Source organism: Neodiprion fabricii, chromosome 4, assembly GCF_021155785.1.
Source record: "Neodiprion fabricii isolate iyNeoFabr1 chromosome 4, iyNeoFabr1.1, whole genome shotgun sequence".
Taxonomy (NCBI): Eukaryota; Metazoa; Arthropoda; class Insecta; order Hymenoptera; family Diprionidae; genus Neodiprion; species Neodiprion fabricii.
The window spans coordinates 16,896,087-16,911,799 of NC_060242.1; the positions used below are offsets into that span (position 1 = coordinate 16,896,087).

The 15,713-nt window shown below is 37.4% G+C and overlaps 1 protein-coding gene across 2 annotated transcripts; it reads right to left on the reverse strand.

Annotated features, from left to right (window-relative positions):
- Positions 1 to 1,183: 1,183 nt before the first annotated feature.
- On the reverse strand, positions 1,184 to 15,044 carry LOC124179444. Of its 2 annotated transcripts, XM_046563798.1 has the most exons (9): positions 14,965 to 14,983; positions 14,383 to 14,461; positions 5,984 to 6,085; positions 5,791 to 5,900; positions 5,479 to 5,669; positions 5,149 to 5,379; positions 4,771 to 4,918; positions 4,491 to 4,635; positions 1,184 to 3,005 (listed from the first exon to the last, which is right to left on the reverse strand). In XM_046563798.1, the coding sequence occupies exons 2-9, from the start codon at positions 14,450 to 14,452 to the stop codon at positions 2,764 to 2,766; spliced, it is 1,239 nt and encodes a 412-aa protein (XP_046419754.1). In that variant the 5' UTR covers positions 14,453 to 14,461; positions 14,965 to 14,983; the 3' UTR covers positions 1,184 to 2,763. The 2 variants fall into 2 exon arrangements, with proteins under 2 accessions (XP_046419754.1, XP_046419753.1); XM_046563797.1 differs by having other exon boundaries at positions 14,383 to 15,044.
- Positions 15,045 to 15,713: the final 669 nt, after the last annotated feature.

Consider the following 15,713-nt stretch of genomic DNA (forward strand, 5'->3'; position numbering starts at 1 on the left):
TTTCACTTCTTCACAAATAGTGGATTCCGTGGGACTTGAGTCTCGAGCTGGAGTGGCTCGTCAGGTATTTCTCGTTCGACCCTCTACTACTCGAAGATAATCGATTCTGCTCTCCTCTGGGTTCATTAATGTGTTTTTATTTTAAATTAATTAAGTTCCTATGACTGCGGAAATAGATAGATAGCGTAAATAGACATAATTAAGTCCGTGGACACAATAAGGTTGAATTTCAAAATGGCCGCCGGTAGAAACAGAAATAGAGGCATAGACTTGCAGAGATAGACTCCACGGTCTGTGCACCGAGCTGAAGCCGTAATTACAAAGAGAGGGCAACAGCTGGAGTCGGATCTCTCACTCTAATCGGTGACTTGGCGGGGGAAACACGTAGACTATTATAAGTATACCTCCCCGCTTGCCTTATTGCTTTCCTCGCCTGGCGGATGCTTCCCACTCTTTCAATCGTGCAACAGAAAGGTCCGGTTTCAGCTGTGCTCCCTCTTTCTAATTAAGGCTTCAGCTCGATTCACAGACCGCGCAGTCTGTTTCTGTAATATAATAGTTATTCATGTTCACTACACATCGGTCACTTCGTCTACTACGTTGGTAATATTTTTACAAAGTTGATTACGCCTATAAACGAATAAGACGAGTTGGAATCGTTGAGCAGGTCATTTATAGAACTCTCGGTATATACGAATACATCTTACTGTTGATTTTTATTGAAGCAATTTGTTATTTTTTACATCTGATATGTAATAATTATATAGACGTATCACTAATCGATGATACGTACTAAATGATATTATTATTGTATATAGTACGTTGGTTAGCTCCGTGTTCATATAGTTTCACGGCGTAATATTATGTAGCTTCAACTCTTCGTCGTTCTACGACTAGCTGTTTGGCTATTCCTTCAAAATTCTCCGTTTGCAAAAGCCAGTTTTATCCCTTTTATAGTTTTTATTGTTATTATTATTAGTATTGTCATTTCAGACATGTCATTTCCCATATACCTAGCTATCTATAACTATACGAGTAGTTACATTACACAGTTTAATTTTCATTTTCATTATTATTCGATTCTAATTTTTTCTTATCATTACGTATATAATACCCTTAGGAAACAATCAATTGGCAGTTACATAACGGAGAAATTATATATATATATATTATATTGTCGTCGTTGTATTTCATACAACAACAATATATCGGATAATTATTTCTTTTTTTTTTTTTTTTTATAAGAATAATAATTATTATTCTTACTTCTCCATGATCGCGCATTTCATAAGTCATTCATTTTGTTTTTTCAATTATTTATCTTTCTAAATTTGGGCATACCCTGTATAACAATAATTATCGAATAAATATTTTTTTTATTCGACATAATAAATATTCGGTATCGCGATTTGTATAAACTTATACAGGTATACACTCAAAACGATCGTTGTTAATATACCGCTATTTATTCGTTGCGCTTCGTTTCTGTATTGTGTTCTGTTACCTACGTATTATTAATGCGCGTTTATTAACTTATACACATACCGTCGTTTATACAATCAGAGACGACGGACTTTTACTATCCTGATATTTTAAAGAAATTACTTTCAATTACGTATTACAGTTTTTGAATTTAACACATCAATATTATCGATTTTTATTGGGAAAATAATGATAACAATGCACGATCCTACCTCGTTATTATCATCATCATCATTATTATTATTATTATTAATATTATTATTATTATCATTGTCATTATTATTATTATTTCACTTTCTCTCTGGCCTATTGTTAGTAGCAGTTGTTTAGCTGCACGAGGATTTCATTAATGAGCTTTAATAGGTTCAGTATTGTAGGTATTCAATTGTTATTATTCATACGTATCGTTATTATGTAAAACGAAATTATTAACTAATTAAATATATATTTATATTGTATATAGGTATAATAATATATTAGTATCACATGAAATTGTCCCACGGTTGACGATGGAATATTTTTTTTCTATCTTTCGTTAACTACATATCGTTTAGCTTTCCTTTTTTCTCTACTACGCTATTAATTCCGAAATTTTAGAAACATCCGCTATTCGATTTTTGAAAACGTACCGTATGCGTAATGTAATAATCTCTCAATGTAAACATCGATCTAGTCCAAGTGCATATGAATAAATGCATACCGATATGGAAGAAAAAAAAATTTGTCTTCAAAATTAATTTATCTTGCATCGAGAAAGCGTGGGACAAATCAAATTTTGATTCCAAGAAAGACTCGCGCGCGGTTTCATTCTTTCGTTTCCTTCGTAAAAAAATATAACGCTTAATAATAAAGAGTGTAAAAAAACGTCTGTACGCAGAGTATAAGATGGAAATAAAAAAATCGTAAAATATATAGGATGCATTAAATTGCAGTGCGCGCTGTAATGAAAAAAAACGTTTCCATTACGCGTCGGTAATTGTTATTACTGTTATTATTATAATTGTTATTATTATTTGTACGCGCAGGAAATTTGCAATTAGTAGAACTTGATTAAAAAAAGATAAAAATATTAAATACCGTAAACAGATAAATTCTACGCGTACGGCAGGATATCGTTATGATTCGGGATTTTCTTTTTTACTTTTTCAATTAGAATGTTCAATTTGTTCCGTCTAATTTCCGCTTAAATTTTTTCCTCTTACGCTTCACGTGAAACATTTTATCGTTTCGGGGATCTTCTCCTTATATTTATCGTTTATGACAGCTACTCCCGCTAATTGATCAGATTAATGTATAGAATACGACGAGTAAAATACTAGCTAATTTCAAATATCCCGTCGCGGTAATTGAGAAAGCGGCGTTCACCGTCGCCACAGTCTCCATTTCCACAACCTTGTATTCATACTGTTCGCGAATCTCGTTTTTCGGATGTACAGCTGCAGCCGATTCCGCCGATTCGGGCCTTTCCGCTGTTTCTTCGGAGGCGGTAACGTTGTTACCTTTCAAAACAAACGCCAGCAATGCTGTAAGAGAAACAAAAATTACGGCTCGATTAATAAGAAAACAATTTTTCAGCACGGTACTTGCGACCGTTTTTGTTTTATCCCCTTCGATTTCTCTTCAAATCTATTTCAAAGCAATATCGTATTTTATTTCTCATACGTTACACGAGGAATATCCATGGCTAAAATATACGTAAAAATATTCTTGTCTCGCGTTGATAAGATCATTAAAAAAAGGTCATGTAGTTCGGGATTATTAACGGTACTCGTAATATATATATATATTATATATATATGTGTATAAATGAATCAAGTTTTGGAACGATCGGTGTAATGAATTCTCGGCGGTGACTATAATTATAATAATGATAGACCGCATTACGATAGACATGATGTATATATGTCGATCTGTACCGTATACATGTGTATACCTATACGCCGTTCGAAATTTAGTACCTCATTAGTCATTATTACCGCTCAGCCGATATACCCACTATGACTTGTTTGGTGCTCTGACATTATACCCTCTGGGTGTATTTTTTTTTTTTTTTTATTTATTTTTTGCGCGTCTTTGGGAGGTTCGTTTTATTACATTTGATGCCAGTTAGACAATCCGCGAAGAAAAAAACGAAGATCCACTGCCAAATAGATAGAATCTGGTAGTGTATAATATAATATACGTGTATATCAAGCGTATGTGCTACGGACCTCAAAGGCAGATATACGTGATCGGTATCGTACATAAATACATTAATATGTATTTATACCTACATGTTGTTGCTTCCTTTCATTATTTTTCTATGATTAGTTTTTCTTATTGCTTGTATCATTGTTCTTTACTTCGTCTTAATTGTACATTCATATACGGAACATTCCAAAAGGAGAAAATCAGTCGAGTCTCAGTTTCATATTTTGGATTTCAAAATTGCGTTACGTATAAATATCGGTTTTTAATTTTTCAATATCATCTGGCAGATGAAGACGACAATAACTGGGCAAAATTTTAGGAATACATTTTTATACAACTTTTCAATTGATTTCTCGAAAAGTTTTGAGTGTAATAGCGTATGAGATCAGAATTAATGTCGTTGTTTTGAAACGAATATTATCGCATTTTTAAGCTAAATCTTGTACAAACTCTCGATTTCAAATATTTCGATCGATATTTTGTAAAAAGGTCAAGCCCATTGGCACAAAAATTTCGCTCCGCAATAACTAACTGTTCGTAAAACTAATAAAATATCTGAGACCTGACTGATTTTCTTTATTTCGAAGTGTCCGATACACACATATTTAAAGTACGAGTCGTTTCACCTGTATAAACGAGACGTACATATTATATTAGAATCTAAACTCATTGTTTTGTTATAACGCTACACGAACCGTTGATAAATTTTCACGTTCTTTTTACTATTAGTAAAATAATTGTGTTTTATTTTTGTTTTGTTTTATTTTGAAGAAAAAAGACACAACCATTTCGCGACAAAATAATGAATAATATCGTACCTTTTTCAACCTCAGCGCCTTCTTCAAAATCGACTTTTATGAAGGTCGACATCGTCACCTCGAATAGATTATTCTTGTCACCGTTAGGAGGTGATACCGAGCGCCGTTTTCTACCATATCCGATCCGCCCGTTGCTGCATTCGATCTTCAACGATACAGGCACAATAAAAAGTCGAATAATGTTTGTCGAATCGATCAAGATCCAGAATAATGTAAGTTTAGGTAGTGATTGTGTGCTTCGTCGACTTCAATTCATACCAATATGAGAGTTACTACTCACCCCCTCGCATTTGTCCACGCAAACGTTTACCGTCCCTCGAAATTGCACGTAGGTACTTTCCGGAAATTTGAAAGCCCGAAATTTCGCTGTCAAAAAGTCACCGTCGACCGTTTCAAAGTTATCGAACAGGTAAGGATCCACCGAACACCTGTGTTACAATCATCCGGATACACCAAAATTAGAAAAAGAATCGTTGTGTACGTATATCGTTACAAGCCATGCTCGGAGGATTTTAATTGTGATTTAGATTTGAGAATAGTAACGTTGATTCGCAGCTTTCGGCTGTCTTTGAATGATTCGAGTTTGCAAAATGTAATCCAAGAGACTACGCAATTCTTAAAAACTCCCAAACTTGAGAATCATCGACATTCTCATTACCCGTTGAAGATGATGGTTTCCTCCTGAGTCCTCATGTCCGAGACTTGCATGTAAGTTGTCAGGATACCGTACGTCGGGGCAGAGATCGTATCCAGATAGATCTCCATCTGCAAGGGAGTTCCCGGACTCACGTGAAGTTCCCCGGTGACCAGATTGCCGCCCTGACGAACGCCGACGCTGAGAGTTGGCGTCGGTGCCTTTCCCAGGACGTCTTCGATCGTTCCGATGACCCTTGATAATGGACGAGGAAGAGAATAGAATGCAATTACAAAGATCGAGATAATCCTTGGGTTATTATTTATCTTCGCTTCGCCGGGCGGAGAAACTCACTCGGACTCTTCGAAATCGTCGGGTAAACTTCTTCGTTGTAAAATCGTTCGATTCGGCGCCAAGCTCGTCCCGGATGTCACTGATTTATGAGGCACTGTCACTTCGGTGATTCCACACTTGACGGTGAACGTGTGCTTACTGGAATCGGTCGGTTCCTCGACGATTATTCTGTGATAGTAGACCTTCTTCCCCTGCGATCAGAACAACAGAGACCTGAGTGATTTACCCGAAATCGTTGGTTCGCTGACTGTCGTCGAGGATGGTATCCTCGATCGTGTCTTCGACTCGTTGCAACAATTTTCGCTACATTACCGTCATTTTATTTAAAACCCGCGTCAGACCGCAGCGCATCATCTCCTCGCGGACGAGTGATAGTTTGAAAGTGGCAACCCCCTCGCTCAACTTCGGCTTGCAAGCTTCATCTGCGATTGGACGTGAGAAAATAGTGTCAGTATAATCAGGATCAGAGACTTTCGTCGCGAGTATAGTCTGGGTGTTTTTTTACCTGGATAATTCTTCAGATTCTCGAGATAAATCGTCGCCTGTGGGCTGCTCCGCGTTACGTCGACCTCCATCCTATCCTTGAAGCATCGCACTTTGCTCTGTACTGTAAAAAGTCGAAGAAGAAGAGAAGATCTGAGAAACTGATCCACTGTGATGAGTATTCGGGGCGGTTAACTTTCCGGTCCGAACTCACGTCGTCAAAGTTTTACTATATGGTCATAATTTGTACGCTTGGGGTATCGGACCAAGGTCGTTCACCTTGACGACCGATCCACACCAAGATCGACGAATCGAAGAGAAAGATCCAACCCCAGAGTTCAAAAGTCACCCTGCGGCACAGTGGTTACGAGAAGAGGAGAAGGAAAAGGGGACTGCATATTTGCAGGAAATGGGCGAACCCGGCAATGAAAGTCTTACACGGATAGTGCGCAAAGTCCCCTGTACACATGTATACTCGTAGATTCATAGGTATATAATAAACGTAATGCACTTATGCAACACTGTGTGCCGGCGTTCAACTCGAGAGGAAGAAGAAGCCGCGGACTGCGCATCAGGATGATGTTAAGCTGCCGCAGCATTCCTTTATATGTACGTTACACATCCCATAACTCCTCGTGTCCGATGACTTATACATGCATATTTACGACTCGTCGGTTTACTCGGTTTATGTACATACATGCCTACCTGTGTACGTACAGATAGGCGCATGCAGGCGGGTTATAGGTGCACAATCTTTTCTCCTCCCATGCTCTTTCTACTTCTGATGAACCAACGCACTTCTGTTCGAATATAAGTACGAAAGGCGTGAAATTGCGTTCTCAAACTTTTCGCAATCGCTGTAGCACAAGAGGTTGTTCTATCGAAAAGAAGTACCAGAATTGGATGACTCGAATCCGAGGTTTTAGGCGTGGGCAGAAATGCGGATTCTGAGCTGGTGCCGATCATGCTTACATGTCCTTTTTCAGACCTAGGTCGGTTATTATTTGGAAAGTTCTACAAGCCATGGTCGCTCTAAGTATAACCCAAAGTATCGTCAATCGTTATCGTTTTTTCCTGCTTTTAAATCATGCTTCATACATCAAGGGTCTTCGGGTATATAATCCAAAAACCAACCTCACTGTTTTATTCCTCTTCTTATCGAGCTACATTTTTCCAACCGTTGTACGCTATTCACGGTTTACTAATCCACTTGACCAGCCAACCAAGAAGGCGAGTCTAGCGTCAGCTTCGGCCAGCAAAACCGTCTTTTGAAGTTTCCGTTGCTGTCGCGGTGAAAGTTGCTCCCTAACCACACGTTAACTTCACGTATGCCTCCTTCCCTCACCAGTCTGTTACATAGATACCTCCACACTCTCTGAATTCACGCTGCCTAGTGTCACGTCCATAAACCCACGCGCACATTGTCGTTGTTGTACCCATATGCCCAAAGGCCCGCAGCTAAATCCAAATCGCGTGATTTCGAGTCTGCCCACTCGACTGTCAGTGAAGCAGAGGGTCGTGTTATGACCATCGTATTCCTTATAGGTGTTTAGCAAAAGTGGCTTACAAATTTCATCAGTCACGAATAACGTGTCGCAAAGCGTGGGGTTTGTACAGTGTGGCTGCAGGCTGAACAGTGATCGATGATCCATTCTTGCCCCAAATTGTGTATGAAATAAAGGTGTAAAGAATAAATACGGTTCATGGTCCCGTTCCTTTTTCCTCATTATACAGGCAATCTTCTTCTTGTCCTCCAATTTTATAACATCATTCGGGACGGATGATGCAGGTTAATGGTATTTAAAGTCTGCAGAGATCAACTCGTGCGGTCTATGCAGCAGGCAAACGCTTTTATGGTACCAGGTACTCCTTCTTCTCCTTCTTCTTCATCGAAGCGATTCTTTTTTTTTTTTTTTCTTCTCCTCTCTTTTTGCCATTTACCGATGACCGTACCAACACACTATCCATGCTGCCCGCCGCACTGCTGTAAGTTATAACGCGTAAACTCCGCAACTCTCTTCTCGATGCACGCGGTTGATGCTGATGTGCTGATGCTCGAACCCGACTTCCGGGCCATTGATTATCCTTCGCCAACTGCAGAAACGAGATGCAGCCTCCGGCTGTTAAACCTGTGCTATACGTGCACGTACGTAAATATGTACATCTCTGCATGTACATAAATTGGTAACGAACCAGCTCGACACGATATACGGAATTTGGCAAACATCGAACGTACTCTTTGTCTTTTTCAATCCTTCGATCGTTGCTGAAATAAATACGCAATGGAATTCGGTCTTCCGCATAGGTGATCGTTGTTTTTACTTATGGTACAAAAAGCTTCATCGCCGTGTAAAAGAACTTTTGACCATGCAAAACTGTACAACGATGCACATTGCGGTATGTGCGACGTGTATATAATATACAGTATACATATTGTAAGTGTAATATACATATGTGCACATAAGGATGTACGGAACGTTTAATCTTTGCTGGTGAAGAATACATTTTACGCAGGGTTAGTCTCGTTATCTGATTTCTGGATCCTTCGGCAACCAACCAACCAACCACTCTCCTCGTCTGGTTTATTACACCTGCTGCATATATCCGTCTACGTTATCCACTACGCAGCGAGTATTTGAATTTCATTTACTTCTAGTCATAATATTCTCTCATCCATTGCATGTACATACCTAAAACGCTCGTGCTGTGGGGGGGATTGTGATTCTTCTCTTAAAATATCAAAATACCATGCAACTTGGAGTACATGTGTGTGTGTGTGTGTATATATATATATATACACACCTGTGTTTATGTACGGTAAAATACCCGCCGGACGTCGCCAAGTCCCACGTTCGACCGAAAGAGAAAAAAAAAGGAGAGAGAAGAATGAAAGAAAGAGAGAAAGAATGAGAAAAAAATGAACACCGAGTCTCCTGACATGGGCGTCGCGACGTACATACCTATAAAAGGTATATACATAACATATACGTAAGTATAATTATGTATGCATTACATACCTAGGCAGGAACGAAGATGTGTAATATATTATACCTATATGTACAGTATACAACACGAACCAACGGTTCTTTTACGAAACACGTACATACATGTACTTGTATATAGATATATTATATATATATAGACATATATATATATATACTTTCCACACATACATACGCATATACTATGTATACATTATACGCGGTCGTTGGGTTTTCCATGCGTGGCATGCGTGCGGTGTGGCCGTCGAACGAACCTTCGTTACGTTATATTATAATATTGTCCATCCATTTCGTTTCACAATCAGTACCCTAAGTCATTGTACATTAGGGTGGTGAAGAAAAATGAACTGTTTGTTTGGTTTTTTCAAAGTCACTCGTTTCGTAGTTGTAGGAAGAGGAAATAAGGCCTGTTAGAATATGAGCTCTTTAATGTTCATATTTAGTGGTTCCTGAACGCAATCTTTCATTTTCCAATCAATTAACACGCGAAAATGAGTTTAGTTGTTTCTGAATATTGTAGATCAGGAACGAGACAATTTATGTAAATAAATGTCCGCTACATATTTTTCTAGGGGATTCAATGATCTACAAAAAAAGATGTTTTATATTTTTTTTATAACTCAAATCTTTCAAATGTTATTCAAGGTTAAAGATGAAATTATGTAAAAATTCGCTTTTTTCGAGATTAATACCGAAAATACTAAAATTAACACAAAATGTTGTGCGTTTTTTGTTTTTTGTTTTATAAGGTATTTCAACCGCTATAAAATCATGTTATTACATTAATTTTCAACCGAAGCAAATTTATTTTGTAATTATTACAAGTAATAATACGTTACATATGTTATTCCACTTTAAAAGCACCTTTTTTTCTTAGCAAAAAATAAATTCAGGACCACCCCGATCAACATACAACCGATCTATGCAATGCAACATATACATTAGCCCAGCATCGATAATAATTGTTATATCGAATCTGTTATAAAATATACTGTATACGAAATTTTACAAACAACCATCATTGTTACGACACATGATTTTTCGAGCTGTGCAAAAATACGTAGTAGCAAAGCTGCATATGTATATAATATACGCATGACGTGTGTGTGTGTGTTTTTTGTGTCTGCTCGCGAAGTGGTGAACGTTGCTGCATATATTTGCAGAGATTAACTGTTAAATAATGTATACCGTGATGTACTGAGGTATACACAGTATACTGTTGCCAATATATATATATATATATATATATAATGATAATGATGATAAAATATAAATATATATATACATGTATACACGTGTAGTAGATGAAGAAGAAGACGAGGAGAAGCATAAAGATCAGTAACGGTACTTTTGGGGCTTATATAAATAATACCCATCCGTGGACACATATTATAATTTACATATAGGTATGTACATATGTAGATAAACGTACATAGTTTTAACCTCTGATGTGACGCATCATTTGGGTAGATGGGTGTACGTATTACGTATGCAAGGTAATTGTCACGTACACGGAGTCTCTCTATTCGGACACACTTTGTTCCGCTCCCGCAGAGTTTTAGTATAAAAAAATGTGAAACTTTGCGATCAATTTATTGATCAATCTTCTTCATCGATCGTCGCGTTTGCTACGTTTAAAAGTATCGTAAAACCAGAGATCTGCCGAGTTGACGCTTTAGCAGTGTTTTACTTCAATTTCGAGATTCCCAATGCTTCTTATATCATCGTCCAATATTCGCAGCTACATGCATGCAGTTACGTGCACTGCTCAATTCAATTTCGCTCTGACTTTTCTCGTTCGCATTATTATTATTGTTATTGTTATCAAGCCCAGCTAGCCAGCCAGACAGACAGCCAGTGGTTATTATAATACCTGGAGCTATAATGGCGCCCCGTGATTTCCCTTTCACGTGTATATTACATATCCACCACACGTGTTATCTTCATCCTCCTCCTCCTCCTCATACTGCATATTATATACATTATACACGCATGTCGGTGTGGCTTTATCAGACATGTAGGTATTCATCATACATGTATGATACACAACGTGCGGTAATGTGCATAATGTAATGGGTCCGTCTAACAGAATTGCCTGGGATGGTCATCTGATCACAACTCGTATAATCGTTCTTCCTTCCGTTTCATGATGATCTTCCTGTACGTTATAAAAATACGTACCGGAACAATCTCTTGAAATTTGAAAATCAACCGCGCATGCGCAAGTTTTATCGGCTGTTCGCGCAGGCTGGCCATCCCGAGTTTCAGTTGCCAAATTGTTTCTGCCGGTGATGTAGTTGATACGAATTTTCGAGGTTAGAATATCAAATATTTGAGGTAGCGACTCGGACAGGTTTGGGAAGCATTTGTTATTGGGTCGGAAAGTTCATTCGTCAAAGGACGGTCGGAATTTAATGCTCATGCTCTTTGAAACTTCAAACGTACACATTTTGCGTAGGTTGGCCCGCCTGTGTCGCAGACAAGAATATCGCTGCGGGAAGATTTCGCCGACCAATGAGATTTTATTTGGCGCATGCGCGGTTGATTTTTAAGTTTCAAGAGATCGTCCTGGTACGTTGGTTCAGCTATAATGTATTCCGTATGTCTTTTCACCGGCCAATTTTCAAAATTTCATCATAATCGTAGAATCTTCTGACGATAATTATGACGATGGTGATTGTAAGATCTCTTCATCTCGTTCGTTCTCGACCAAGTCGGTACTGCTGTCAACGAACAAGTTACAGCTCTATAAAGATTGAAATATTTTTTCACTACTCTCTTTTAACCTCATCTACACGTTGTTAATTCAATTCTGGTTCATCCTGATCAAGAATTTTGGTCAAGTGTCAAGTCGTCCAATGTGCTGTCAGAAGTGTACAGACGTATCATGTGAACGCCGATGATGGCTATTTTAAGAGATATTTCGCCGCCTATGGATTTCAAGGAAGAATCCTTGAACGGTTATACATATATGCGTCTATACGTGTGTTGAAACACCAGCAGATCAGGTTTTCTCCAGTACGAGTCATCGGCCAAAGTTGCGCGCGGCGCGAGGGGCTCGTATTTTTTCTCTTTTTTATTCCTTCGTCTTCGTCTTCGTCTTCTTCTTCTTCTCCTTCTTCTTGTTTATCGATAAGCTAGAGTTTCTTCTTCTTCATCATCGTGAGGAGGCGCATCCTTGACACATTCGTAAAGTTGAAAATTGATCATTTACTAGGCGTGTAATGAAGTGGGTATCGTATATTATAAGTCGTACGAAAGAAAGAAATTCATGCAGAGTGAAATGCATAAATGCTTTAATAATCATCCGGCTAACTTGTTTTCGGTCCGAAACAAAATGCGACTTCGATTCTATACGAGTTATGTGACAATGGATCCCATTTTCTCACGTCAGCTGTATCGCCGGTCATAGTCACGTAAATCGTATAGAATTCAACTCGTATTTTGTTTCGGACCAAAAACAAGTTAGCCGGATGGTTAAGGTGTCTATTATTCGTGTATAGTGAATCCAAGAATGATTTGCATTTTCCCTACGTCACGTACAATATTCTTGTAAAATACAAGGTGTTTGCATAAAAAAAGCACATATGACAATAATGAAAAAAAACCCACCATTTTATTACAATGAACTGAACAATATTTCTTATAAGATTAACGAAACGATTTTTTTACGAAATGCATTCAACATTCCGTGATCATTCTCTTTTCGTCTATGAAACCTTTTCTTCTTCTCCCTTTCATTTCCTGTTTCCCTGTTTGTATTTATTCGCGAGTCTCACTCTAATACCCATTGAATGGAAGTAAGAAGTCACTTTTGCATAGGATCTTTAAAATCACGAGAATAGGATATCACCTTTCGAATTAAACGGTATTTTCACTCTAATGTAAACGAAACTACAGACACGAGTTCAAGAAAAAACCTGACATGACTGAACTTTTTGAGCATATTACCCGGTTTCAGTGAGTGAAAATCTATAATAAACAGGATCAAAAAACCTGTACAGTTTTTTGGTTGCAGACCTGTGAAATTCTTTCTCTCTCTCTCTCTATGCATACATATATATTTCATTTTCTTAGTCTCTACTCTATTTTTAGAAACATGATCATGACGATCAAGCTCATTATAAGCATAACGTATATGTATACATACGTATAAATGAACACACAAAATCGCATAAGCGAGAAAATACAGAATTTATTCTGCCGCTGCACATCGACCATACAATGTGTAACGTAATAAACGAAGAACGCGTCCTGTTATATAGACAGTTAATTAATTACGTATACAGGCCCGCGTTGCATGGAAGACTAATTATTTCTGTCACGGTAACAAGCCGCCTATAACCCAACCTGACCTGACCCAACCTAACCCAACCTGATGGCTAACCCTAAGCCAACGTAGAGTCGAGTGGATTAGGCGAGCATTGTTGTAAGACCACCATGCTTGAAGAGTGTTTGTTTTTTTTTTTTTTTCATCATTTTTCTTATGTCATTTATTTTTAACCGTATCATTTTGTACGTTCAATTTTTTTTCCCCATTAGTTTTATACTGTTTCTTCTCACCCTGTTTCTCACGATATTGTCAGCTCAACGGCTTTGCATTGTTTTATTACATGCATGTAGCATTTTATGTACAATGCACGTATAATAATTATTATACACGTATGATGTATGGTATGTATGTAGATACATGCGTATCGGTTATTAAGTATAGTATATATATATACTGTGGTGTAAAGTTGAACTGGGACGAGGAAGTTGAAGAAGTTACTCGTGGAAAAAAAGGCCAAAGGAGCACGTGTGAATCTGATCGTGAATCTATTTCTCAAGACCGCTACTGATGTCGTTTTTGTCGTTAATTTAGGCGCTAATTAACTGCACGTATATAACGACTCGCGGATGCGATTCGATGTATCGTTTTATAAATACATTAATAATAATTAATCAATTGGCGATAGCGTTTCGTTACTTTCCCATGATTAGCTGCACTATATAATGTATTCACATACCTATACACACCTATGCGTTATACGGTACGTAATTATAAGCAGATACTTTTTTTTTGTCTATTTCCTTTTTACGTTCAACGATTTTTATTGGTATATAATAATGTATGCGATATATCTACAATACTTATATAATTCCTCGTGATTGCGTCATGATTCGGCTCGAGTGTGTTCGAAAATTAAAATCATCGTAACAATAACAATGATAATAATGAAAATTGGAGAAACTAAAAATTCATAGACACATAGTAGGTACTTTAAATTGACGAACGTGTAAAATAATGTAAAAAAATATAACGTGTATGCACGTAATTATACGTCTCAACGAAAGCAATAATTGAAAGGAAAAAAATTTTTCAAAGAAATATGCCGAGAAGTATACATATGTAACATACGTAATATATTGCGCTTACCATTTCCAGAAGCAAAATTCACGATGACGCATATCCAAATGGCAACTCGATAATTTATATTTGCGTTCATGATTCACACCTTGTGTAAATATATATTTATTATAATTCAATGCACACTATTTCAAAGATATTATAATATTATTACACGCGGTACACGTATCAGAAGAACATGAACAACAGGGAAAAGAGAAAACCGGATCTTTCGTAGTTATATATATATATATATACATATATATTAACGCGTCTAATAAACAATATATAAATACATAAAACAAATATTATTGACGTTTAATCCGCGTAGACGACGACTAGGTACGCGATTTAATTTACGACCGGTGAGACGAGATTTTGAACGTATGAAGAAAAAGGCATCGAAATAATTATTTATAGATAAATAATTTAAACATTCACGGGCTTTGGTTCATTTATTCTTCAAATATTTTTACCGACAATCGTTTGAATTCATTTATTTTCAGTTAAATTATTGTATATTACATCGATATAAACAACGATATTCAAGGTTCCTCGTTATAGATATGATGTGTACATTATTGTCACGACATGTATTTATTACATACGTACGAAGTAATGTAATATTACACTCGATACGCGTTTTGTTTTGTTACTCCTGTTTTTTTTTCCTTTACTTTTTTTACCGTAGAAAAAAAAAACTAAAAAAATTAAAAAAAAAAATAAACAACAATAAAAATAATACACAAAGTACAATATTTATAAAATATCGATGTTGTATCCCGTGTCGTGCAGCGCGTGCGCGACAACCGCGGTTAGTAAGGAGAATACAACTGCGGTGGCAACGTCTGGCGGAATATGGTACCAAAGGAGGAGGAGGGAGCTTGAGGTTGAGTCGGGGAGGGGGAGGAGTGACAAGGACGAAAAAAAAAAACCCCACCTTTTTTTTACATCTTTCCTTCTATCTCCTTCTCTTCTCCCCACCAACCCAGAAGATTTCCTTAATCCCTTCCCTTTCATCTATTATACTCACACAACACGGATATAATACCTGTACAGGTATGTCCGTCTCTTCAGATTTACGTTCCGCGTAGATCTATCCCCAAAAAAATTTCTTTTCACAGCACGGGCATTGAAAAGTCCACTTTTTGTGGCAGTTTTCGTTCCGTAAAGTTACGCTTTATACGGCAGCGAACAAAGTTGCGGAATAAAGTCTTTATTCCGCAGTTTTGACGCGCAGTTCGAAGTGCGCATCCCAAACTGTCGAATAAAGTAGCTTCGTCAAACAGATCGCGACATAACCTCACTCTTCGTTTTGCTTTTCAATGCCCATACCGTAAAAAATATTGTATGTGGCATGC

What these genes read in the sequence shown, in the direction of transcription:
- LOC124179444 (XM_046563797.1), bottom strand. Translation starts at nt 14,452, where the DNA reads ATGAACGCAAATATAAATTATCGAGTTGCCATTTGGATATGCGTCATC. An exon ending in GACGATTTCGAAGAGTCCGA is followed by an intron (nt 5,380 to 5,478) that starts GTGAGTTTCTCC and finishes TCCATTATCAAG; the next exon opens with GGTCATCGGAACGATCGAAG. An exon ending in GCGTGGACAAATGCGAGGGG is followed by an intron (nt 4,636 to 4,770) that starts GTGAGTAGTAAC and finishes GTATCGTTGAAG; the next exon opens with ATCGAATGCAGCAACGGGCG.